At 43.1% G+C, this 27,770-nt stretch overlaps 1 protein-coding gene and 1 non-coding gene across 2 annotated transcripts; one reads left to right on the top strand and one right to left on the bottom strand.

The window, feature by feature from the left end:
- Nucleotides 1-1,376: 1,376 nt before the first annotated feature.
- LOC128591798 (small nucleolar RNA U3) lies at nucleotides 1,377-1,595 on the bottom strand. Its single transcript, XR_008381662.1, has one exon. It is a non-coding gene; the product is annotated as a small nucleolar RNA U3 (small nucleolar RNA).
- Nucleotides 1,596-26,325: 24,730 nt separating this feature from the next.
- Nucleotides 26,326-27,078, top strand: HSPB3 (heat shock protein family B (small) member 3). The gene has a single exon (XM_053590625.1). The coding sequence runs from the start codon at nucleotides 26,493-26,495 to the stop codon at nucleotides 26,946-26,948; it is 456 nt and encodes a 151-aa protein (XP_053446600.1). The 5' UTR covers nucleotides 26,326-26,492; the 3' UTR covers nucleotides 26,949-27,078.
- The last annotated feature ends 692 nt before the right edge of the window (nucleotides 27,079-27,770 follow it).

Raw genomic sequence — 27,770 nt, 5'->3', positions numbered from 1 at the left:
CATAAAGTCTCTTCTTCTGCTCCCAGCCCATGTCCACTCCTTAGAATTTCTCTGTGATTCTTCTTACCCTTTCTATTCTTCTCCATTCTACTCAGACTTAACATCATTCGTTGTGTAAGGGACGAGGAGGGCAATGTGAATATCAATGGAAGTGTGCAAAGGGATCAAGTGGGTTGGTGGTTTTGGCATTAGCTAATTATGCTTCCTCCTTTGGAGTCAGGGAACTAAAAGCATTTTAGGACCCTCTAAAGTATTGAGGCTGGGTGCATTGGCTCACACTTGTAGTAATAGCACTCTGGGAGGCCCAGGCCGGTGGATTGCCTAAGCTCACAGGTTCAAGACCAGGCTGAGCAAGAGTGAGACTCTGTCTTAAAAAAAAAAAAAAAAAATAGGTGGGCATTGTGGGGGATGCTTGTACTTGGGAGCTTGAGGCTAGAGAATTGCTTGAGCCCAGCAGTTTGAGGTTGCTGTGAGCTATGATGCCACAACACTCTACCTAGAGGGACAAAGTGAGATTCTCAAGAAAAAAAAAAAGTGCAGAATTTAGTAAGAACTGTTAGGCTTTCTAACCAGTTAGGCTTTATGAAATGGCACATTGTCTGTGTAACAAACTCTACACAACTGAACGGTTCCCACAGTATCCAGGAGTCAGAAACCAGGGCCCAGGGTCCAGGTCCAGGAACTCACAGTTCTCCTTCAGCTTGCCTGTTGGCAGACCTCAGTTCCTAGAGGTTGTAGGACTGAGGCCTCAGCTCCTAGGGAGGCTCCTCTCCACAGGCAGTTCAGTCCTGGCTGTTTGCTCTCTTCCTTGAGTGGGTCAAAACACATCTCTGTTTCTTTTAAGGTTTTTTTACCTGATTAAAGCAGGCTTACCTGGGATAATCTTCCTTTTTAACCCCAAATCAACTGTTCTGGGGCCTTAAATACAAGTCTACCACCTCTTTTGTCACGTAATATTTTAGGTTTATACTGGGGCAACAATTTAGGTTACAAATTGTGGTAGTTCATTTACCCACCACAAATGAACTCAGTTCAAGTACTGGAAAACTGAAAAAACAACAACAAAAAAAAACAGCCCCCCACCACCAAACCCCCCCTTTTCTTGTATTTCATCTCTTTTTCTTTGACAACCTGCTCCCCTTGACTTCAAACCACCCCCACCCAGGATGAGGTGTCCAACCTCAGTCCTGCTGGTAGCTTCTGGAAACAATTCTAACGGCTCCAAGGCTCACTGTAACACTAGGTTCACATAGAGGAGTAACGCATGCCTCCCCCACTCCCAATTCCTCAAAAACAACTAAAGAACCAATAAATTTCCTAAAACTAAAAAAGTTAAGAACTCATTTCAGCCCAACAATTTAAGAACAAGGACAAAAACCACTCAGACAGCATTTTCTCCCTCTTTCTTCTCTGGGAAGAGAAGAAGAACGATCATCAACAGCAAGTGGCACTTACAGCAACTGCAACACCAAATGCCAACTTCACGCTCAGAAGAAAACGCTACACCTCCTCCTCGTGGTTTTCGGTGTGCTACACATTCAGAGAGACTTCTCTAGTAATAAACTATAGAAATGATCCCTGAAAGTATAGTTCTAAAAAACTAACTCCCGCCTCCACAGGGTCTAGCCCGGCAAAACTCTTTTAAGTGATGGTGAAATAATTTTGTTTTGGCCAAGTCATTTCCTTTTTCGAATAAATTTTATATTTAATAACAATTTGGTCAAATAACTAAGTTCAAAACACTGTTTTTACTTGTAAACTTCCAGAAACTCTTTAGGGCAGCAAGAGGAACTATGATCCTCATTAACATATTACCTCCTCTCAGCCAATCACACGCTGCCCAGATCTCACGACCACGCCCCATTAAAAAGATCTTGTAGCTGGGTTTGGTGACTCTCATCTGTAACCTTAGCACTCTGGGAGGGGAGGCAGGGGTCTCTTGAGCACAAGATTTAGAGACCAGTCTGAGCAAGAGCCAGAGGTTGTCTCTACAAAAAATAGAAAATAGTGGGGTGGCAGACTCCTGTACTCCTAGCTCCTGGGGAGGCTGAGGCAGGAGGATCACTTGAGCCCCTGAGTTTGCAGTGAGCTAGGCTGAGGCCAGGGCACTGTAGCCTGGGAAACAGTGAGACCCTATCTCAAAAGGGGGGAAAGGAAGAGAAAGTACCCAATGTACTCAGCCCTACTATGAGACTAATTTAGGGTTTTCACATGAAAGCTATAACCCAGTTACAACCTAAGAATAGGGGGAAGGGGGAAAGGGAGGGGAGGGAGGGGGGGAGGTGGGTAGAGGGAATTGGTGGGATTACACCAGCGGTGCATCTTATAAGGGTATATGTGAAACTTGGTAAACGGTCTGTGAAGCTAGTGAATGATGCCCCATGATCATATCAATGTACACAGCTATGATTTAATAAAAAAAAAAAAGAAAAAAAAAGGGGGGGAACTGTAAAATTTGGATTCAGTCAAAAGGCTGCCCTTTTTTTTTTTTTTGAGAGATAGAGTCTCACTTTGTCACCCTTGCTAGAGTGCTGTGACATCACAGCTGACAGCAACCTCCAGCTCTTAGGCTTAGGTGATTCTCTTGCCTTGGCCTCCCCAGTAGCTGGGACCATAGGCACCCACCACAACGCCCGGATATTTTGTTATTATTGTTGTTGCAGTTTTAGCTGGGGCCATGTTCGAACTGGCCACCTTTGGTATAAGGGGCCAGCGCCCTACTCACTGAGCCACAGGCACAGCCTGGCACTTAAGTACCTTAAGGCCACAGATTCCCTAGCCTTGCTCTAGTTTGTTTGTACTAGAAACTGTGAAGGATGTGGACATTCCTCAATTTACTAGACATGGGAGCCCAAGTGACTGTTGTTCTTGTACCAAAAAAGGGCCATGGGAAATATATTTCATTATTGGGGTCAAAGCTGGGGTCTTCTCTGGTTAAGACCGTTGGGGCATTTAGACAAAGGAACAAGACTTCATTCCCTTCTCTCCCACAGGAGTGACCCCAAATACTACCTGTACCTCCTGTGGTTTGCTTCCTGGGGACCATTTAGCTAAATATCCCTAACGTGTGGTTGTCTTATTACCGCTGGGTCTAAAAACTACTGGTTGAATAACTATGGTAAATGCTCAAACACTTGTCACCATGCACAGGGTGCTAGATTTCTCTCATGGACCCTCCTGAGCATTCTCCCCCTGCTCTGTGATCCAGGAGACTGGCCACGTGGATTGCATCCAAGGGCCCTGCCCTGGCTTCCTGATAGTGTCACCAATGGAAGGGAATAGGCTGTGCGTTTACTCTGGTCAGGTCGGAGTGTTTCCTCTCAGCACCTTCCCTGTGGGGGCACAGAGGGTTGTCTAGGGCTCTCCACAGAGCGCCAGTGCCCCTGTCATGTGGACCTCTCTCAATGGCTCTTAGTCTGGGTTCTAATACCCATCTCCTCTCTTCGGCTCCCGCAGGTCTAAAGGCTATGACAACTCCTGCCCTTTCCAGCTCTCAGGTATTGCATTGTCCCTGTGCTTCTTCTGGATTCTGCCCACTTTAGTAAATAGTCTCATTTTTTGAAACCTCCTTAAGTTTTTCACATTACAGATGCCACATTCCCTACTGGGAAGCTGACTGACACACACTGAAGTCTCCTCAAAGGCAGTTAAAGTCAAAAGTGTGCTACATCCTGTCTCTGCTTCAGAGATCCAGAGCAGTGACCTGGAACCGAATAGCTTTTTGGCTAACCTGAAAGTATTTTGTGAGTGTAGGAGCCGGACTGAATAGCTCTATGTGATTGGCTGGGGAAGTGCTCTCAGAAGAGGAGGCAGGAGTGTCGTCTGACAGGAGTTTTCCACACAGAAAAAGGAACTGCATTTCCAAAAAGGGTGTTTTGGAAATCTGGCAGGAAGTTTCAGCAGGTAAAGGTCAAGTGGGGGCTTGAGTGTTTGCAGGAAGGAGGAGAGGCGGGCAGTGAAGTTACAGGGATAGGTTTGTGGTGTGGGGTGAAGTCCTGAAGGCAGTAGAGTCTAAAAGTCTATACTTCAGGTGGGAGCCGTGGCTCACACCTGTAATCCCAGGACTCTGGGGGGCCGAGGCAGGTGGAGTGCTTGCGCTCATGAGTTCAAGACCAGCCTGAGCAAAAGAGAGAAACTAAAACTAGAAAAACTGACACAAGAGGATTGCTTCAGCCCGAATTGGAGGTTGCTTTGAGCTATGACACCACGGCCCTCTACCTAGGGCAACAGCTTGACACACTGTCTAAAAACAAACAAACAAAAAAAGTTAGCTGGGTGCTGTGCTGGGCACCTGCAGTCCCAGCTACTTTGGAGACTGAGGCAAGAGAAGTGCTTGAGCCCAAGAGTTTGAGGTTGCTGTGAGCTGTGATGTCACAGTACTCTACCGGGGGCAAGAAGGTGAGACTGTTTCAAAAAAAGAAAAAAAAAAGAACAGAAAAGAAAAAGAAAGAAAAAGTCTATACTTTTCCAGAAGTTGGTAGAAATTCTCTAAAGTATTGTTGAGAAATGAATGTAATACATTTCATAAAAGCACATGCTGTAATTACCAAGATGTTATCACAAGGAGGTGCTTAAGAGATGGCTAGATTCTTTCAACCCCACATGGTGGTGTAGTTAATGTTTTGTAGAAAGAAAGGCAAGAAAGGAATGTTTGTGTATTTACTCTGGGCTAGTGTTCTGAATTAATTTCACTTAAAGAGACAAAACTGTTGACTCTGCATTCTTCAATCTATGAAGCCCATGTGTTTGCCACTGAACAGCACATTTTGCTTTGAGGTGTAGAAAAAGACAGTATCAGAATAGTCCACTGTGACAACTCCTGTCTGACAAACATACAGATAGTCCCCAGCTTATGATGGTTTAATTTTAAAGTTTGATCTTTTCCCAGATATATCATATGTGCGATATGATACACTGACATAAGATATTTTAGCAGTTTATTATAACATAGGCTTTGTCTTCAAAGGATTTGAATGGAAGTGTTTTGAACATGTTTCAGGTAGGCCAGGCCAAGTTTCGACATTCAGTAAGTTAGATGTATTAAATGCATTTTTGAGTTATGATATCTCTAATTTAACTGTGGATTTATTGGAACATTATTCTGTCATAAGTTGAGGAGCATCTGTAGTGGTAAATAAATCACTGCATTTTGTTCTGCCCTTTGACCATTACTAAGAAATTGATGTTGGTGGTGAGTTTCTAAAACAAATTTTACTTATTTCCCACTGGGTATCACAGTCATAAGACTAAGCATGGGTTCCACATAGCACACATCACATACCTCCAGTTCCTAGTGGTCATTCTAGGCCCTCTTGTGACAGATAAGCTAAGGCAGGTCACACACATACACACCAGTTTTTATTTGTATGTAAAAGTGCATACAACAGTGTCTGAACCTCCCAGATGCTCTGCTCCACACAGCTTTAAACATCTTCTGATGTTTAAAGAACTCAGTGTGGTGGGTATTACATGACTTGTCCAAGTTATGGCTTTTCTTTTTCTTTGTTTTGAGATAGAGTCTCACTATATCACCCATGGTAGAGTGCCGTGGCGTCGCAGCTCATAGCAACTGAGCTCAAACTCTTGGGCTTAAGTGATTCTCTTGCCTCAGCCTCCCAAACAGCTGGGACTACAGGTGCCCACCACAATGCCTGGCTGTTTTTTGGTTGCAGCCGTCATTATTGTTTGGTGGGCCCGAGCTGGATTCGAACCCCCTAGCTCAGGTGTATGTGCCTGGCGCCTTAGCCGCTTGAGCCACAGGCGCCAAGCTGCCTGGCTATTTTTTTGTTGTTGTAGTTGTAGTTGTCATTGTTGTTTAGCTGGCCTGGGCTGGATTCAAACCCTCCAGCCTTGGTGTATGTGGTCACTGCTGTAACCACTGAGCTACGGGAGCCAAGTCCAAGTTAGGACTTTTCAACTGAATAATGACAAGGTTTGTAAACTGGGGAGGACAGTTTTATTTCTCATGAAAGGTTGCAGCCTGCTGGCTGGCCATCTTGCAGGCTGGGAAGTGTAGCCATGGGCAGAAAACCAAGAGCAGGCAGTTCAGGCGCAGGGTAAAGGGTACAGAAATATACAGATTTAGTGGTCACGAATCTTTATGAAAGCAGAAACATGTCCATGCACAAGTGAGCTTCATGCCTCTCTATGGGTCACATGTTCAAAAACCATGGGTTAGCATGATCTAAGAGTGGAGTTTGGGGCCCTCTGGCATCCAAAGGTGAAGCATAGACTCTGTAGACTGGTCTGGAACCTTGCCATGGTCCTCTTACGGGGGGAGGAATGCTGGCCCACTGTTGTGTCAGAGCACAAAAAGGAAGGACAGTGAGAAGGTTGGTTGAAATCAGTGGTGGAGCAAGTCTTTCCAAAGGGCTGGCTTCCGTTTAACTCTAAGGGAAGAAAGCCCATTAGTGGTTAGTAAGAGAGGGGATATAACAAGGCATTTCTGTGGGTTGGGCACGGTGGCTCACGCCTAGAATCCTAGCACTCTGGGAGGCCAAGGTTGGTGGATTGCTTGAGCGCATGTGTTTGAGACCAGCCTGAGCAAAAAGTGAGACCCGGTGTCTACTAAAAATAGAAAAACTGGCTCGGCGCCTACAGCACAGTAGTTACAGCGCCAGCCACGTGCACAGAGGCTGGGGGGTTGGAACTTGGCCTGAGCCAGCTAAACGACAATGACAACTGCAACAACAACAATAAAATAGCCGGATGTTGTGGCGGACACCTATAGTCCCAGCTACTTGGGAGGCTGAAGGAAGAGAATCACTTAACCCCAAGGGTTGGAGGTTGCCGTGAGCTGTGACGCATTGGTACTCCATCGAGGGTGACATAGTGAGACTCTGTCTCAAAAAAATAAAAATAAAATAAAATAAATACAAAAACTGAGGTAAGAAGATTACTTGAGCCCAAGAGTGGGAGGTTGCTGTGAGCTATGATGCCATGATGACAGCCTGAGACTCTGTCTAAAAAAAAAAAAAAAAGACCCCAAGAAAATCCTTCTGTCTCAAAAGATAACATGTCTATGGTGTTTGGTCCTTGTTTGAGAGTTACTCCCACAAGTCATAAACTCATTAGGGTATTCAGCCTCAGAATAAATTCTTCCATGTTCTTCTGTCAGTAGGTATTGGCTTTTTAAAGGCTAACAGAAACCTACTCAGCCTAGCTTTAGAAATAAAGAGAATGAATGCGTCCAAATGATACAAGTGTTATTTTCCAGAGCGCAAAGGCAGATGATGGCTTAAAAATAGGTTATTGGCCAGTTTTTGTTTTTGTTTTTTTTCCACTGGACATACCACCAATGAATTTGGCCAGGTTTTGGTTTCTGAAGAAATCCTAGTTCCAAGGCCTCTCTTCTCCATGAGGCTGTGTGATCCCTTGTTTCTGCTTCTCCCTACACAGAAAGAAAAGTGAGGCAGACATGAAGACAGATCTGTCCTGCCTTGGCCCTCTCCTGGCAGGAAAGGGCCACCTGGACTCCACACACCTCAACTGAAGGGCCCAGTGCACTCCTAACGCCTACCTCAACAAAGGTCTAATGCTCCAGAATTCAGTTCCCAATCCCCTAGACCAGTGTTTTTCAAGCATTTTTATCTCACAGCACACTTGAACCTATAGTTAAACTTCCATGACACACATAAATTATGTTGATAAAAAAAAGTATAAAAGGCTGGGCACTGACTTGGCGCCTGTCTGTAGTACAGTGGTTACGGCACCAGCCATGTACACTGAGGGTGGCTGGTTCGAATTTGCCCCAGGCCAGCTAAACAACAATGACAACAACAACAACAACAACAACAACAACAACAAAAATAGCTGGGTGTTGTGGTGGGCACCTATAGTCCTAGCTACTGGGAGGCTGAGGCCAGAGAATTGCTTACACCAAAGAGTTTGAGATTGCTGTGAGTTGTGATGCCATGGCACTCTACCAAGGGCAACATAGTGAGACTCTGTCTCAAAAAAATAAATAATAAAAAAAGGCTGGGCACAATTGCTCACACCTATAATCTCAGCACTTAGGATGCCAAGCCAGGTAGATTGACTGAGCTCACGAGTTCAAGACCAGCCTGAGCCAGAGCAAGACCCCATTACTAAAAAATAGCTGGGCGTTGTGGCAGGCGCCTGTAGTCCCAGCTACTTGGGAGGCTGAGGCAAGAGGATCGAGCGATCCTCTTGCCCCAAGAGTTTGAGGTTGCTGTGAGCTAAGATGCTACAGCACTCTACTGAAGGTGACAAAGTGAGACTGTGTCTCTAAAAAAAAAAAAAGAAAGGATAAAAAAGAGGAATCTATTTACTGTGCTTTGAACTTCTTTTGAAAATAATTTAATTAATTATCTTTAACATTTTTTGCTGTACACCTAAGATCCTCTCACAGCACGCCATGGCACACTGGTTGAAAATCACTCTTCTAGAGCATCTGATTGGCTCAGCTCTGGCCATGAGTTTACCCTGGGTCCACTCACTATGGCGTGCATGCCAGGCCACAGTGCCCCATTTGATCAGGCTTTCCGAGAAGAGGGTGTGCAAGGCAGTTCTTCCAAGAGTGTGAGGAAACAGTAGAAATAAGAGTCCCATGAATTAGATCTTTGTGTCTGACATGCTGGTGGGGCACCTGCCACTCTGCCAACATTTAGCGCTGGAACAAAGGCCACCCTGGATGGTGTTATGATATGGATAAAAAGGGAATTTGCAGGGACTGGGGAGTGAATGTACAAAAAAAAGATAAAGTTTTAGAGAACACTTTGCCAGGCTGTATGTATCAACATAATACCCAAGTGGGTTTTAAAATTTTCTTCTTTTTCTTCATCTTTTTAAAAACTTGGATGGGACCTTATAAATTCAGTTCAGGACAAATAAATACCACATGTTCTCACTTATAAGTGGGAGCTAAGTAAGAGATATATGTGATCATAAAGTGGTGTAATGGACTGACAAAGGAGGGAGAATTGGAAGGGGATATGAGATAAACATCTACCTATAGGGTACAATGTACACTATTCTGGTGAGGGTACACTGAAAACTCTGACTTCAACATGATACAATTCATCCATATTAAAAAAAAAAAAACACTTGTACCCCATACGATGTTTTTTGTTTTGTTTTTGAGACAGAGTTTCACTATGTCTCAGTTTCAGAGTTTCTGCCCTGGGTAGAATGTGCTGGCATCATCATAGCTCACAGCAACCTCAAACCCTTGGGTTTTGGTGAACCTCTGCCTCAGCATCTTGAGAAGCTGGACTACACCTACCTACCACAATACCTGGCTAGTTTTTTCCTATTTTTAGTAGAGATGGGGCCTTGCTGTCGCTTAGGCTGGTCTTGAACTCTTGAGCTCAGGTGATCCACTCTCTTTGACTTCCCAGAGTGCTAGAATTACAGACGCAAGCCACCTATACATTTTTTGAAATAAAAATAAATAAAAATAAATAAATTTAGTTCAGTCCCTTGTCCAATTTTCTAGCTGAGAACTGAGGTTTGTGTAGTTTATGATAATGTACTGGGGTTATGAAACTGACCAGGTCTCCTGGCTTCTATTTCTGCCCTTAATCTCTCCCTGACTCTTCAAGTCTACATTTTCTTTACCCTGACACCCTTATCTGACCTCTCCATTAAACTATGTTTTGGAAGAAATAACTCATAAACCTCCAAGAACCAACTGTGAAAAAGCCATAAGAAGTATTTCTTTAAAATTTCCCTCAGGTTAAAAAAGCAAACTTGACTTTCTCAAGTTCAGCAACTAAAAAGTAATGTTAATACCACCAAAGGGCTTAAAAGTAAATTGTGGAAAAAGAATAAAGTATCATTTGATCATCCCTGATAAGTACAGCTCTACTGTGATAGGGAAGCTTTAGCACATTCCTCCCCAGGATCTGGCTCAGTCTGAACCTTCTCTGTATAGAACTTGTGGCTTATATAGTTATCCAGTAACATCTAATATTTGCCATGGCTTTGATTAATGTTTAAAGAAACATGAGCAATGTTGCATGCTATTCCTTTAAAAATAGCCATGAGTGAGTTGAAAATGGGTCTTTTTCTCCAAAGAGCTTTAATCCTCCTTATATTTCATATATTTAATCCTTGTGGTGTAATGTTAAAGATAATATCTAACATTTACTGAACACTGAGTTATGTGCTGAGTTCTATTAGTAAGTGTCTTCCATCTCTTTTCTAATCCTCAAAGCAACCAAAGAGATAAACATTCTCTCTGTTTTACTGTTGAAGAAGAAATTAGGCCTCAAAAGCTGGACTAGGACGTGATGCTACATGCCAGGCCCCCATTCGATCAGGCTTTCAGAGAAGGGGCTGTACAAGGTAGATCTTCCAAAAGTATGAAGAAACAGTAGAAATGATAAGCGTCTCCCTTACAGTGTCCCAGGGACAAACACCTTCTCTCCCATGAATTAGCTCCTCATGTCTGACCTGCTGGTGGAGAGATTACTGTGACTTGCCCTAGATCCAGCAGATAATAAAAGGCAGAGCAAAGATTTGAATTTAGGTCTTTTATGTCCCTTAAAACAGTTTATTTAGTAACACTACTAGGACACTTCTTGAGGTATATTTATGTAGAAACAGCATAAGAAAGCAAGGGTGGTGCCAGTAGCTCAGAGGGTAGGGAGCCAGCCACATACACCAAGGGTGGTGGGTTCAAACGCAGCCCAAGCCAGACAAACAACAATGACAACTGCAACAAAAAAATAGCTGGGCACTGTGGCGGACACCTGTATTACCAGCTACATGGGAGGCTGAGGCAAGATAATTGCTTGAGCCCAAGAGTTTGAGGTTGCTGTGAGCTGTGATGCCACAGTCTCTACCAACGGTGACATAGTGAGATTCTGTCGAAAGAAAGAAAGAAAGGAAGGAAGGAAGGAAGGAAGGAAGGAAGGAAGGAAGAAAGGAAGGAAGGAAGGAAGGAAAGAAAGAAAGAGTGGCTGGGCGCAGTAGCTCATGCCTATATTTGGGAGGCTGAGGTGTGTGAATTGCTTGAGCTCAGGAGGTGGAGACCAGCTGGAGCAAGAGCGAGACCCTGCTTTACTAAGAACAGAAAAAAAGTTAGCCAGGCATGGTGGTGCATGCCTGTAGTTGCAGCTACTCCAGAAGGAAGGCTGAGGCAGGAAGATCACTTGAGTCCAGGAGTTGGAGGCTGCAGTGAGCTACAATAATACCACTGCACTTTAGCTCAGGTGACAGAGGGAGGCTCTGTCTCAAAAAAAAAAACAAAAAAAAAAAAAAAGAAGAAGAAGAGGAAGAGGAGGAGGAGGAAACAACAAAGAGTTCAAAATTTACTTTTTTTTCTTTTAAGACAGACTCCCACTTTGTCACCCTTGGTAGAGTGTTGTGACATCATAGCTCACGGCAACCTCAAACTCTTGGGCTCAAGTGATCCTCTTGCCTCAGCCTCCTGAGTAGCTGGGACTATAGGCTCCTGCCAAAACACTGACCTATTTTTAGAGATGGGGTCTCTCTGTAGCTCAGGCTGGTCTCGAACTCATGAGCTCAGACTATCTGAGCTTGCCTCCCAGAGTGCTGGGATTACAGGCATGAGCCAGGCAGCCTGGCCTTCAGAATTTATCTGTCTTTCAAAAATTTCCTAAGTCTTCGCCTTCCCCTCCTTCCCTCCTTCCCTCTCACTCGCCCCCCCAACAATTCAGGGAATCTAAAAGCTTCAAAGGTAAGACAAAATAGTGAAATGGGCTCAGTGTATGCAGATCCTTATTTGGAAAAAGAAGGCAAAAGGAGTAAGAAGAATTGCTTGTTTAGAATTTGTTATTAAAGGATCAGCTTCCATCAGTGAAATTCCAGTCTCTCCCACCAGAGGGCAGTTATCACATTAAAAAATAAAATCCCTCCTGGCTTGGCTTTCGGACACCACATCACACCACATCCGGAATTAGTTTTACAGCTCAGTACAGATCCTGGGAAGAGCCTCACACAGCTCACAGCAACCTCCAAGTCCTGGGCTTGAGCTATTCTCTTGCCTCAGCCTCCCGAGTAGCTGGGACTGCAGGTGCCTGCCACAACGCCTGGCTATTTTTTGGTTGCAGTTTGGCCGGGGCCGGATTTGAACCCGCCACCCTCGGTATATGGGGCTGGCGCCCTACCGACTGAGCCACAGGCACCGCCCGCATCAGGTTTTTTTCATAAGGACTAAACAGAAGCCAATCTTGTGATCCAGACCAGCATTCTGATAAAGACCACCAGCCATGGAGTGTTTTTAACCAGTCTACAGATCATGCACAGATACGGTTTTCTTGTCCTTTACTTCACCTTTTGACAGAGAGCAGCTGTTTCTAAACATGGACCCATAAGAAAGCATAAAGCATGATTGCACATATGCATCTTTCTCCTTTCATAAATATTTATGACTCTTCCTATACCTTGTTAAATATGTATGTTTGTTCATGCTGCTCAGTATAAATTCCCGTTCCCATTGACCCTGTCTTAAGAAATGTAGTCCTGGGGGCGGCGCCTGTGGCTCAGTCGGTAGGGCGCCGGCCCCATATACTGAGGGTGACGGGTTCAAACCCGGCCCCGGCCAAACTGCAACCAAAAAATGGCTGGGCGTTGTGGTGGGCACCTGTAGTCCCAGCTACTTGGGAGGCTGAGGCAAGAGAATCGCTTAAGCCCTGGAGTTAGAGGTTGCTGTGAGCTGTGTGAGGCCACGGCACTCTACCGAGGGCCATAAAGTGAAACTCTGTCTCTACAAAAAAAAAAAAAAAGAAAGAAATGTAGTCCTGGCTTCTAGCCAGGGCTCTGCTTTCCAGATCCTGGGAAGACCTCTGCTTCTTTCTTTTATTTATTTATTTAATTTTTATTTTATTTTATTTTTATTGTTAAATCATAGCTGTGTACATTACCTCTGCTTCTTTCAAGTCTGAAATTGACATGTCATGCCTTACCTTTTTGCCTAGCAACTTAAAGGAGCTTGTATCTTAGAAACAATCTCTTCACATGGGGATATTAAAATGGGCCAGAGGCAGTTGCTTGTAGTGGTATTAGTCATATTTTGGAGATAGAAAAAAAAAAACCAAAAAACCATTCAGGGACAGAATCGAAAGCAGTATTCCATGTCTAATATTTTATATTCTATTCCATTTACGTATGTAGTACTATCTGGGTTTCAGAAACCTGTATTTCCTCAGGAAAGTAATTTGATATACCTTTTCACGAGATTTCTAAAGATTAGAAGAGGAAAAAGATTAAAGTTTTCTTTTCTTTTCTTTCTTTCTTTTTGAGACAGAGTCTCACTGTGTCGCCCTGGGTATAGTGTCGTGGCATCACAATTCACAGCAACCTCCAACTCCTGGGCTTAGGCAATTCTTTTGCCTCAGCCTCCTGAGTAGCTGGGACTATAGGCGCCCACCATAACGCCCGGCTATTTTTTGTTGCAGTTTGGCTGGGGTCAGCTTTGAACTCCCCACCCTCAGTATATGGGGCCGGCACTCTCCACTGAGCCACAGGTGCCACCCAAGATTAAAGTTTGCAATAGACAACAGCAACTTTTTTTTTTTAACAAACAACTTTTCAAATTTCCAGGCTGTTTATGATTTGGAGAGATCATTAGAAGCATGTTTATTTATTTCCCTACAAGACACAGTGCCTTATAGGGGAGATGCTTTATGGCCAGAACCAAAATCAGTCTTCCCAACATTTTTGTGTCACATGGAGAAAGGCCTGAAAAAAATGTAAAAATGTTTTCTGTCTCTTTAAACCCTCCTCACCCTTTTTGAGAACTGAAACCTAAATCCCTATAGGAGGCCACTAACCAGAGGAGCAGCGGACTGTCCTTTGTTCTCTGAACCACAGGGGAAAGGGATTGTCTTGAGATTGTCTTCTCCAGAGATGGGATGGATCAAAGCCATCAATTTTAGTTTAACAGCAATAGCCTAAAGCTGAAACCCTCTCCTTTATAAGCTTGTGCGGCTGCTTATGGGGAGGGCAAAAGTGCTTTAAGATGTGAGTCTGCCTTTTCTTCATTTGCTGGCAAATTAATAAACCTCCCTTTTCTTCTTCTCACACCACTTGTCCTTGTTCTTCTGATGAAAGCGTGGGGTCAAGTGCCCAGCTTTCAAAATGACACTGGAAGGTACGTTGTGTTGTGAAGAAGCTCAGGAAATTTCACTCCAATTTTCACACCTGGACTCCTTGGTATTTTAAATTAAGTCCCTTAGAGATAAATAGTCATTAAAGGGGGCTTTCCCTCTAGATCTGCATAAACCAGATTGATTCATTAAAAAGAACAACTGACTTCCCTCTCCCTCCCTATTATTATATTGCAGGAAAGAAAATCAAGACTGCAACTAGACCTGGCTCAAATCATTTAAAACATAATAGCTGTCTCTCAGGTTAATTTACAAGTCACTCTGTTTCTCATTGTTCATTTATTCTTTCAAGTATCTATTCATCTCCCTAGCAACCATTTATTGTCCCTAAATAGAAATATCTGTACTCCTGGCTTCGTTCTCTCCGCTCTTCTGTAGCACAGTGGTTATGGAGCCAGCTGGCAGGTTTGAGCCCGGCCCGGGCCTGCTAAACAACAATGACAACTGCAACGAAAAAATAGCTGGGTGTTGTGGTGGGAGCCTGTAGTCCCAGCTACTCGGGAGGCTGATGTAAGAGAATTGCTTAAGTCCAAGAGTTTGAGGTTGCTGTGAGCTGTGATGCCATAGCACTCTACCAAGGGAGACACAGTGAGTCTCTGTCTCAAAAAAATCTCTACACTCCTCATCTCCTCTTCCCCTCTAAAAGGCATGTATTAAAATATCTGTATTGTACTGGGATATTGTATAATTACTCTGTGATTGTCCCCATGTACATGGAAAATAAACTTTCCCCTCTCTTATTAGTTTGCCTGAATTGTGAGTTGATCTTTCAGCAAGTTTCCCCTCCCCACTACAGTTGTTACACCTATTTACAGAAGAAGAAATTGAAACATACTCACACCAAAGATACATGCTTAGTCCATGTTCTTAACCATGGACTAAAAGTAGTAAGTAGATCTATCAGAGATGAGATGGGCCTAAGCATAGAGACTTGGCAGGTTTAGAAGGGAAGCACACTGGTGCTCGGAAAATCTATGTCAGGAAAAGGAGGATGAGGCAGAGTAGTTAATTTTGGGAGCTACCTAGCTGCTCTCCCTGGCCATCCCACAATCTCCACCACTCAGTCAAAGGGCCCAGTTCTGTGAGCCATGAGGCAGGTGACATGGCCAGCATGGATCCAGGTGCCATTTCAACCCAAAAGACAAGACAGCCTGGTGTGGGAGTTAATTTTATGTGTCAGCTTACCTGTCTGATAGATGCAAAATAGCTAGTGAAACATGATTCCTGGGTGTGTCTGTGAGGGTATTTTCAGAAAAGATTAGCATTTGAATCAGTCCAAGAAAAGAAGATCCATCCTCACCCATGTGGATAGGAAGCATCTCACCTGTTGAGGGCCTGAAAAGATAGAAAGGGTAAACAAAAAGGTAGAGGAAGGATGAATTTGCTCTCTCTCTGCTTGAGCCATGATATCCATCTCCTGCCTTCAGACACTGAAATTCCTGGTTCTCTGGCCCTTGGGCTTGAACTGAATTATACCACGGGCTGTCCTGGTTCTCCAGGTCCATGGCAGATATGGGACTTCTCAGTCTCCATAATCACCTGAGCCACTTCCTGTAAAAAACTTCTTCTTCTTCTCTCTCTCTCTCTCTCTCTCATTGATTCTGTTTCTCTGGAGCACTCTGACTAATACACCTGACTAACAGTTCGAAGAGATAAAACTGGGATCTATTTCTGTGGGAAAAAACAGGCAGTCTCTAGAGGGGTTACAACTGTCCAGCCACCAATGAAAATTCAGGGCAGGATCCAGCCTTTAGAGGAACCATGGAATTTGGCAGGGAGGAAAGCAAAGAGAGAAAAACTTGGGCCATGTTCAGCTTTACATATTGTGCCAAGTCCCAGAGTGGGATGACCTCTGACTGGAATTTGTTGGAGACTTGAGAAGGCGGCCCAGCTGTTATGGCTGTGCCACGGGGTCTAGGAAATTTAGCTTCATTTCTAGTGCCTGGAATATTGAGCTGAAGCTACCAATGAATTATTGTTACTGTAAGTTCAGCCCTTGTCCCTGAGGCTACATCGGCAGAATGAGGACAAGTGGTTTGAGGAGAAGGAAAGGGAGGTTTATTAATTTGCCAACAAATGAGGAAGAGACAGACTTGTGTCTTAAAGTACCATTTCCCTCCCTATAAGCAGAAATACAAAGATTTTAAATTTTTTTTTTTTTTTTTTTGACACAGGGTCTTGCTCTTTTGCCCAGACTAGAGTACCATGATGTTAGCCTCACTCACAGCAACCTCAAACTTTTGGGTTCAAGTGATTCTCCTGCCTTGGCCTCCTGAGTAGCTGAGGCTACTGGCACTGGCACAATTCTCAGCTGATTTTTCTATTTTTAGTAGAGACAGGGTCTTGCTCTTACTCTTGCTAAGGCTGGTCTCCAACTCCTGAGCTCAAGGGATCCTCCTGCCTTGGCTTCCCAGAGTGCTGTAGAGTGCTAGGATTATAGGCAGGAGCCACCAGGCCTGGCCCAAAATACAAAGCTTTTATTGCTGTTTAACTATAGTTTTTGGTTCTGATCTGTCCCATCCTGGGAAAGACAATATCACGAGCTTCCCACAACAATTCCTTTAAGCCATCTTCCATGGTACAAAGAACAAAGGACACACCCCTGCCTCTCCAATTATTTAGGGATGCAGGTTTTAATTCCTTAAATGTGTGGGTGATATTTTAAAGAGACAGCTTATAAAACATTCTTTACCCTTTGTCGGGCTGTTCCCTCTGTTACATTATTTGCTTTGCTTATAATTGATTCAGCAGCAGAAGCAGGGCTGAGCCTGAATATGGGTACATTGGTGAACCAGAAGTCAAGACTCAGAGAAGTCAGAGAAACAAGGTGGGGCTCACTTCAGCTATTCACTCCTGGCTGCTGACAAGCTGGTCTCTGAGCAGTGCCGGATAAACCTGACTTTAACAGGATGACAATTCCAGTAGGAAATATCTTGTAAATGGTCCCTTCAGAGTTTGTGGCCCTGAAGTTTCAGGAGCACATTAAAGATTAATTCACTTGGTAGAGTCTTTCAAAGCTTTTCTCTAGATTAGCACCTTGTTTAACAATTCATAAAATGAGGTGCAGGAGTTTGTAACTGAGGTGCCAGGTGAACCTCATACCTATCATGTACAGGAAATCTGCTCTCAGCTGGAGTAATATGGGAACTCTAACAGGAGTGTTTGAGTCAAACAGTAAAAGACTAGATTTTCATGTTACCACAAAGACATTTGCACTAGAATGTTTATTGTGGCTCAGTTCATAATTGCCAAGTCGTGGAAGCACCTAAATGCCCATCCACCCATGAATGGATCAACAAACTTTAGTATATGTATACCATGAAATATTACTCAGCCGTTAAAAAAGATGGAGATGTTTACATCTTTTACATTTACCTGGATGGAGTTGAAATACAATCTTAGTAAAGTATTCCAAGAATTAAAAAATAAATATCCAATGCATTCCATACTAATATGAAATCAATATATAAACAATTACATGTTCCTAAAAACAACAAAACTCTAATATAGTCCAGTTAGGGGGTAGAGGGAAGCAGGAGAGGGGAGGACCTATGGCAGAGGGAGGGAGGGCATGAGGCGGGATCTCACCTAATGTGAGGGTGTATAACATGCCCCCTGGGTGAGGGGCTCTTCTACAAATGGAACTTTACCCTAGAAGTGAGAACAATGTAACCTAAATACTGTACCCTCATATTAATTTAAATTAAAAAAATTTAAAAAAAGAAAATTAAATCGATATAAGCATATTGTGACATAAAAATATCAAATATAATCCAGGCATTTTTGAACTTTCATTTTAATGAAGAAACAAAAATATTTCATATTCAAAATCTTCCTTTAAAAAGAAAAAAAACAGAATAAATAGAAATGTAGAGACATTTATCTCACATACATAGCTTCAAAAGTAGCAATTTGGAGCTTTTTCAATCACATTTATATATCTTTTGATTGTTTTCTCACAGTGGAGTTAGAGAGCTTTCAAATAACAATCCCCTGGGCAGAGTAATTTTGCATGTGAAGTTATATCTTGTAAAATGGAGAAAACAGAACTAAAGGATGATGTTCCTATCATTCAAAGCCATTTTATTTCACCTGAATAAAAAGAAATAAGAAAAGAAATCTACTCTGTGGGGCAAAAGAAAGAAAGAAAGAAAATGTGTGGCGCCTGTGGCTCAAGGAGTAGGGCACAGGCCCCATATACCAGAGGTGGAGGGTTTAAACCCCACCCCACCCAAAAATTGCAAAAAATAAAAATAAAAAAAGAAAAACAGAAAATGAAAGGTTTTGAGCAACTGTGATTGTGGCATATCGAGTACTGTATTTTCTATATTTACAAACAAATGTAAAATAAATGAAATTCCAGGCCAAAAAATAAAACAAAAACAAAGGCTAGATTTTGACTATCAGTGGATAGGAATATCTGTATTCACGTCCTGTGTCTACTGTAACAAATTACCAAAAACTAGTGGCTTAAACCAACAGAAATCCTTTCTATCACAGTCCTGGAGGCCAGAAGTCCAAAACTGAGGAGTCAGCAGGGCTGCACTCCTTCCAGAGGCTCTACGGAAGAATCTGTTTCTTGCCTCTTCCAGCGTCTAATTGTTGCTGGAATTCTTTGGCTTGTGGCTGCCTCACTTCAGTCCCCAAGGCACACATCTTCAAGTCCTTTTGGTCTATTTTCACACCCTTCTCCCTCCATGTGCCTGACTCCACTTCTGTCTGTATCATATAAGGACAATTGCAATGCCATTTGGAGCCCACCAAAATCATCCAGGATAATCTCCACATCTCAAGGTCTTTAACTTAATCACATCCATAAAGTCCTTGCTATATAAGGTAACAGATTTGAAGGATTTACAGATTTGATTAATATGCAGCTGTCTTTTGGGAAGAGGGCATTATTCAGGCTATCACAGCATCCCATTTGAAAGAAATAGCTTTAGGACAGTAAAACACAAAGAGAGGAGGCCAGATGTGGTGGCTCACGCCTGAAATCCTAGCAGTCTGGGAGGCCAAGATGGGTGGATTGCTGGAGCTCACGGGTTCGAGACCAGCCTAAGCAAGAGCAAGACCCCATCTCTAAAAATAGCCAGGTGTTGTGGCAGGCTATAGTCCCAGCTACTTGGGAAGCTGAGATAAGAGAATCACTTGAGCCCAAGAGTTTGAGGTTGCTGTGAGCTGTGATGCCATAGCGCTCTACTGGGATAGGGGGTGGGGAAACAAAGTGTGACTCTGTCTCAAAAAAAAAAAAAAGACAGAGAGAAGCAGAAGGGCATGCTAAAGACAGCAGCAGCTGGGTGATTTAGAGGGCTGGGATCACAGAGAGCAATTCTAGAAGCTGTGACTTCTTCCACTTATCTTTTTGGTCATATTTATGGGGTCCTTGAATTCCAGACCAAATTACCATGGGGACATCCTAATAATGTAGGTTTGGAATGAATGGTCAAGATCATATTGCACAACCAGAAGCTTTTATGTGAGAAAGCCAAGAACCATTGCAGGCATTTGTGCTTCTCCAGAGAGGCAAACTCCTTAACAGATGAAAGGCGAACATTCCAGAGCCAACTCCAGCCTACCAGACTGCAGCAGGGTCCAACCAAGTCTCCTTTCATGTGTTTTTGGGACACCCTTAGGCATGTGTAGGCGTCTAGTTGGGTTGTCATTTTTTGTTGTTGTTGTTGAGACAGGGTCCCACCCTATGCCCCTGAGCAGAGTGCAGTGGGCGTGGTAGCTCACCACAACCTCAGACTCGGACTGCGGGCACCCCGCTGCCTCAGCCTCCGGAAGCCGCTGGGATTACAGGCGCTTGCCGCGGCACCCGGCTGGGTTTTTCCATTTTTTTCACGAGTCAGGGTCTCACTGTCGCTCAGGCGAGTCGCGAACTCCTGAGCTCAAGCGATTCTCCCTCCTCAGCCTCCCACAGTGCTGGGATTACAGGCGTGAGCCACCGCGCCCGGCTGGGTTGTCATTTTTTATCTTTCCAGATGGCTTCTTTCCTCTCTTGCTATTTTATTACTGGTTCTCTGGGCTGCTGAGGGCCTTTGCTCTGATGTATATATTACAGTACAGCTCCTTCCTAAGGCCCCCAAAGCCTACTTGACATTAGGCTGTAGTGTTGAATAAAACCTTACCAATGACTGGAGATGACATAAAGAAATTACTTTGTTTCAAAGAAATATTTAGGCTGGGTGCCATGGCTCATGCCTGTAATTCTAACCCTCAGGGATACAGAGGTGGGAGGATCACTTGAGGTCAGGAGTTCAGGACCAGTGTGAGCCAGAGTGAGACCCTGTTTGTACAAAAAAATAGAAAAGTTATCCAGACATTATTGTGGACACCTGTAGTCCTAGCTACTCAGGTGGCTGAGGCAGGAGGATTGCTTACGCCCAGTAGTTGGATATTGCAGTGAGCTATGTATGGCAACACTGCACTCTGTCTTGGTCAACAGGGGAGACCCTGTCTAAATAAATAAATAAATAAATATAAATACTTTTTTTTTTTTTTTTTACAATAGGGATATTTAAAATGGTATACAGGGCGGTGCCTGTGGCTCAGCGGGTAGGGCGCCGGTCCCATATGCCGGAGGTGGCAGGTTCAAACCCGGCCCCGGCCAAATTAAAAAATAAATAAATAAATAAATAAAATGGTATACAGCCATGGCTTGTCAGCCTCTTGCGACCGGTTTGCTCCTTTTCATTACACTAATGGTCAGTTGTTTTTTTTTTGAGACACAGCCTCAAGCTGTTGCCCTGGGTAGAGTGCTGTGGCATCACAGCTCACAGCAACCACCAACTCCTAGGCTCAAGCGATTCTCTTGCCTGTGCCTCCCAAGTAGCTGGGACTATAGGCAACCACCACAAGCCCCAGCTAGTTTTTGGTTACCACCGTCACTGTTGTTTGGCGGGCCCAGGCTGGATTGGCACCCGCCAGCTCAGGTGTATGTGGTTGGCGCCTTAGCTGCTTGAGCCACAGGGACCAAGCCAATGGTCAGTTTTCTTAAAAACATCTTATTAGACAAAACAAACCTGGAACTTATGCCAGCCTCTGATTAACTTTTTCTATTCCTCACATCCCAGTTTCTTGAAATTGTAGTCTGAATGCAGTATTTATTCCTGACCAACTGCAGTTTAGCTTGTGCGTCTGACTTGCCACGGACTCTCCTCTTAGTTCAGTCAAAGTCACGGGATGCTGAACCTACATTGCTGTTGTTATCTTCCTTAACCTCTTCTGCTTTTGACATGAGCCATGGGGGTCTTGATGGACAACTGATGAAGCAGACTGCTCAATTTCTCACCTTTTTTATTATTGAATCATTCCTCCCTCCCATAAATCTTTTTAGACATTTTTTGCCTAATTTCTCCTCCACTTCCTCATGAAATTATAAAAACATAAACACATTAAGTGTCTATTTAGGTATTACGGCTCTTTGAAAGCCCATAAATCACTATATAAGATCTAAGATTTTATGTAATCTTAGATTATATATATTTTTCTCCATAAAAAATGATTTTGGCTTCCTTAAGGCAATGTTACCCCCATTGAGAATGCATACAATAAAATGCAATATAAAATTCTGTTTGCTCGCTTGAGAAGGCTAGGAAAAATATATTTCTCATTCTTTTTTGCTGAGAGAGTTATGCTGAAAGCTAAAGAGGTTTAGGAAGATAAGGATGTCACTATAGATCTATCAACAGGGCTTCTTTGACCTGACCATGAACAGAGTTGTCCCTAGAGCAGAAGTTAAATTGCAACTAGGGCTGCAAATTCCAGAAGTTGGGCAGTCGGGGATTGGGGGGGGGAGATAATTAGCCAGAAGTTGATATAAGGCCTAGGAGGTTTGGTGTTATTTTAAAAAGATGAGAGACACTTGGCCATGGATAAAGAGTGGAGAACATCAAGGAAAAGAATAAGTGGGAGGACAAGAGAGGGGACAGAAAGAATTGCGTATCTGGGAGAGAGGGGAGAGGGAAGTTGGGAATCTCCACTTTGGAGAAGCTGACCAAAGCACACAGGATGGCCTCATGACATCACAGGCCAGCTGAAATAAAAATCACAAAACTTGTCACACTTTGATAGTTTCTCCTTCAATAAATATTCTGAACACTTAACCATTTTTCAGGCTATATCAGGTGCTGGAGATACCGCTGTTGAATATACAGTTTCTGACCTCAAGGTGCTATTGTCTGTCTTCCCCAACTGGACTATAAATCCGTAAGTAAGATAATTTTGCATGCTGATAATGGCAACGATTGTACTATATAAATGTATTATTTACATTATGTATATATTACTATAAGGGTGGAAAGCCCCGTAGGTGCTCTGTGTGGGACAAGAAAAGAATTTCTTACAGCAAGATTAGGATATAAAAGTGTAAGTTCATTTTATCTTTACAAGAGAGAGAGAGGAAAAAGAATGGGGAAAGAGAGAGAAAAGAGAGTAGGGAAATGACCTGGACTCCCAAAGAAAGAAAAAAAGAATGTCCCTAGTTGAGGTGAAGGGGCTAACTGAATTTAAGGGGGGGGCACCAAAAAAAAAAAAAAAGGCAATTGCAGCCAAATTCTCAAGATATTGTCATTGTGAATGCTATATCCATTTTTCTTCTGACCAGGTTGAAGACAGACTTTTTTATAGGTTTCCAATCCTGAGGCCTGATGTTCATACCCCCCTTGTTTGAGGCTAAAGGAACAAATTCTAAAAGACAAAAAAGAGGCTGGGTGCATGTAGCTCAATGGTTAGGGTGCCAGCCACATGCTCTGGGGCTGGTGGGCTCGAACCCAGCCCAGGCCTGCTAAATAAGAAAAATAGCTGGGCATTGTGGTGGATGCCTGTAGTCCAGCTAAGAGGGAGGCTAAGGCAAGAGAATAGCTTGAGCCCAAGAGTTTGAGGTTGCTATGAGCTATGATGCCACAACACTCTACTGAGGTGACAAAGTGAAACTCTGTCTCAACAAAAAAAATTAAAAATAAAAAACAAAAAGAGCTAGCGAATTCAAAGAGAAGAATTTACATTTCCTTTTGGTCTGCTCAACAGAAGTTTGTGAAAAAGGAGATTATAGATGAATACAGCCTTGAACTCCTGGGCTCATGTGATTCACAATGGTCCCAGCAACTTGGGAGGCTAAGGCAGGAAGATGGCGCAAGGCTAGGAGTTCAAGGCTGCAGTGGGCTACATAGGGCCACTAAACTCCAGCCTGCACAATAAAGCAAGACCAGACCCTGTCTCTAAGAAAAAAAGAAAGAGTGAACCCTAGTGTAAACTATGGGCTTTGGGTGATAATGTGTGTCATCAATTGTAACAAATGTACCACTTTTAGGGGAGTGGTGATGCTAATCGGAGAGGCTGTGCATTATGTGGGGGAAAGGCATATGTGGGAAATGTCTGTGCCTTTCTGTCAATTTTGCTGTGTATCTTTCTAGCATTTTAAAGCCAAATTATTATTTTACTATCAATTTCTTACCACCAGCAGTGATTTCTGTTCCCAAATTATTACTCAGAGCAGCATTGATGAAAATACCTTATTAATATTTGAACATCCAGGATACATGAACAAAGTTGAAGAAGCCAAGTATTAACAGCATTATGAGGGCATATTTCTAAGTATATGCTAAAGGAGGGTTTTCTTTTTCCTTCTGTTTTCTGATTTTTTAATTTTTAATAGACTTTTTTTTTTTTTTAATTCTAAGACAACGCAAGTTTTTAAAGGAAAGGTATTCCTAGGTCTACCTACCCATTCTAGAAAATACTAATCTCCACAGAAAGGAAGTTTTTCACATTTTAACACAGATTGGGTATAGCATGTGTACTCCATATACACTCTGCAAATAAAAAGCACAGAAGTGTTTAGAGTGAAAAGTAGGTCTCCCTCTGTTTCCCTCACAGGAGGCAACCATTGCCCCCAGCTACATGTCACTCAGAGAGAGTCTATTTATATAAGTAAATATCTACTTTTAAAAAAATGTATAAGTAGGTTAGGTGCAGTTGCCCATGTCTGTAATCCCAGGGATTTGGGAGGCTAAGGAGGCTAAGACCCATTGAGGCCAAGAGTTGGAGAATAGTCTGGACAACATGCCAAGACGCTGTCTCTACAAAACATTTAAAAATTAGGCAGCTGTGCAGGAAGCATCATGGTGGTTTTGGCTATTTGCTCAGTTCCCTGCCAGCTTCCTCTCTGCCTCAGAAGGGAATGTGGGGGCCCACTTCTTTTTGTACATGTACCACCTCCCCTTTCTCTTGTACATAAACCCAGACCTTCCCTCTCTCAACAAAGGCTTAAAGCCCCCCCCCCACACACACACACAAAAAAAATTAGGCAGATGTGGTGGCACATGCCTGTGGTCCCAGCTACTCAGGAGGCTGAGGTAGAAGGCTCTCTTGAGCCCAGAAATTCAAGGCTGCATTAAGCTATGATCATTCCACTGCACTCCAGCCTGGGTGAGAGTGAGATCCCATATCTAAAAATAATAAAACAATAACAACAAAAAAGTAGCATATTATATCATATTATATGCTGTTCTGGACTTTACTTTTTTTTTTTTTATTTAACGTATCTTGGGAAACCTTCCATAACTGTGGATAAAGAGCTGCCTCACTCTTTTTCATTTATTTATTTATTTATTTTATTTTATTTTATTCTTTCTTTTTTTTCCTTTTTTTTTGAGACAGCGCCTCAAGCTATCACCATGGGTAGAGTGCTGTGGCATCACAGCTCACAGCAACCTCCAACTCCTGGGCTCAAGAGATTCTCTTGCCTCCACCTCCCAAGTAGCTGGGACTATAGGCACCTGCCACAATGTCCAGCTGTTTTTTGGTTGCAGCTGTCATTGTTGTGTGGCAGCCTGGGCTGGATTCGAACCTGACAGCTCAAGTGTATGTGGTTGGCACCTTAGCTGCTTGAGCCACAGGCTCTGAGCCAATTTATTTATTTATTTTTTTAGACAGAGTTCCACTATGTTGCCTTCGGTAGAATGCTATGACGTCACAGCTCACAGAAACCTCCAGCACTTGGGCTCAAGTGATTCTTTTGCCTCAGCCTCCCAAGTAACTGGGACTATAGGCAGCTGCCACCGCACCTGGCTATTATTTTTGTTTGCTTGTTTTAACAGGCCCAGGTCAGTTGGAACCCACCAGTCCCAGTGCATGTGGCTGGTGCCCTAATCACTGAGTATGGGTGCTGAGCCTTTTTCTTTCTTGTAAATTATAAAACTTTATTTTTTTCTTTTGAGACAGAGTCTCACTCTGTTGCCAGGCTAGAATGTTGTGGCATCAGCATTATTTCACAGGAACCTGAAAACCTAGGTTCAAGCGATCCTTCTGCCTCAGTCTCCCGAGTAGCTGAGACTACAGGCACCTACCACATCACCCTGCTGATTTTTCTATTTTTAGTAGAGACTGTGTCTGGCTCTTGCTCAGGCTGGCTGTAAATTCTTGAGCTCAAGGGATCTTCCCGTCTCAGCCTCGCAGTGTTAGGATTATAGGCGTAAGCCACCACACCATTCTTTTTCAAAGAAAGTTTAATATAAAGGTTGTTATAGTTGAGAATTATGTAGTATATGATTTATTTTTGCCAATTCAAAAACTAGATTGATCTTTAGTATTCTGGACTTTAATATCGAATAGTTCAAAGCTTTGACATTTTTCTCTCCCTGTGGCTCTATTTTCATCACTAAGATTCCCCACTTTATGCCCCTCTGATGTTTGACACTTCTCTAGCTTGGTCATTTGATGTCATTTTTGATGAGTCAAATCTGAAGAAACACAGATGATGTGGCTGAGATGTCCCGTAAGTCCAAAAGACTAAAAAATAAAATAAAAACAAATGGGTAGGACTGAGGGCTGAGAGTTTGCTGCACGTTTGAGATTTGAATATATACATGTGCCCGAGTCTTACTTTCTCATCAACTACAGCTACATTCTTGTCTCCCTAAGTCTGCATCTGGAGAGTATTAGCTGGTAACACAAGTGAGTGCACATCTCTGCATGTTCTAAGAAGTCTTGTTTCCTTAGATCATTGTAGTTCACCAGGAGAAAGCACTCAGATATGCTTCAATGCTGTTTCTGATCCCCACTCGCTTTTTCTCTTGAGGTAAGCAAGGCACAACGCAGTTGCCAAGGATAACTGAGAATGTGAGAGCAGTCCTTGACGGGCAGCTTTTGCTTGCTGCGTGCTAAATGTGATTCCGAAACATGCCCTATAAATAGCCCTTTATTGTCAGCGCGTGAGAAAAGACAAGAGAGTGTGCTGCGTTATGATTCAGGCCTAATTAAGTGGCTGTGTCTGGGGAGGGCTGCAAACCGCCAGCTGCTCCGACTGCAAATCCGGGCTGCCGCACCTGCTTAAGGCGCCCACTGACTGCGGTGGACGAGGCGAGGCCTTTGGTTGATGGTTTTGCCTTCAGTATGGCAAAGATCATTTTGAGGCACCTGATAGAGACTCCAGTGCGCTACCAGGAGGAGTTTGAAGCTCGAGGTTTGGAAGACTGCAGACTGGATCATGCTTTATATGCACTGCCCGGGCCAACCATCACTGACCTGAATAAGCCCAGGGCCGAGGCGCAGCCTCCTGCAGAGGACTCGGCCGCAGAGTCGCTGCCCGGAGAAGGCAAAGCCCGCTTTCAGATCCTGCTGGACGTGGTCCAGTTCCTCCCCGAGGACATCATCATTCAGACTTTCGAAGGCTGGCTGCTGATCAAGGCGCAGCACGGAACCAGAATGGACGAGCACGGGTTTGTCTCAAGAAGCTTCACCCGACAGTACAGACTGCCAGATGGCGTGGACACCAAAGACTTGTCTGCGATCCTCTGTCACGATGGGATTTTGGTGGTAGAAGTGAAGGATCCAGTTGAGACTCAGTGAAACCTTATCGGTTCCTGTTCACAGGACACCAGTATTATAGTTCAGTTAATGATCTCACGGGAATGATTGTATCACTGACGTTTGAAAGGATTTACCATGATTTTTATGAAGATTAAAAATATGTATACAGCACCTGGTATGTTGAGGTTGTCTTTATTATTTCTTACTCAGAAAGGAGACCTGTTAAATATGTCTGTGCAGCTCACACTGATGCTGCTCTTAACAACTGAAGCACTGAAAATTTAGGAGACTGTAGTGTGCTAGGAAAGAGGAGTGGGGCTTGTTTCTTCTTTACTCTGACATCAGGGAGGCTGCATTTGTGATAACTGATGACAAAAGAGCCACACACACTCAAAGAATTCTTAGTCATTTTACGAACATTTGTATATTGCTAAAAACAGTTGTGGGATTCCTTTCACCTGATAAGCTTTTTTTTCTTAGTGTATTTTAATTAAAGTGGTACTTTGTAAAGGTGGAGTCAGGAAATTAAAATAAAGTTGTTGGAAATTGGATCTGAAATCCATTTATGCTTCATGATGATAACCTGCCTTGAACTGCAGTTGGAATTTTCAGATACAAATCTTATTTTTTAAAAAGTTCAAATATGTACCTCATTCATCTTTTTAAATCTAAACTGAATCTTATCTGAAGCATTTATTTTAAAAAATAGTATAAATTCTATGGACACTTATGAAATGTTAATAAGATACGCATTACCATATCCGCTTATAAATTAACATTAAGTTTAGAAAACGACTTTAGAAAGTTTGATTATTGAAGTCAGCAAATTTTAATCTGTGCTATTTAGATGTTCCTTAAAAT

Source organism: Nycticebus coucang, chromosome 1 (genome assembly GCF_027406575.1).
Source record: "Nycticebus coucang isolate mNycCou1 chromosome 1, mNycCou1.pri, whole genome shotgun sequence".
Taxonomy (NCBI): Eukaryota; Metazoa; Chordata; class Mammalia; order Primates; family Lorisidae; genus Nycticebus; species Nycticebus coucang.
This window is presented reverse-complemented; position numbering and strand designations above follow the sequence as displayed.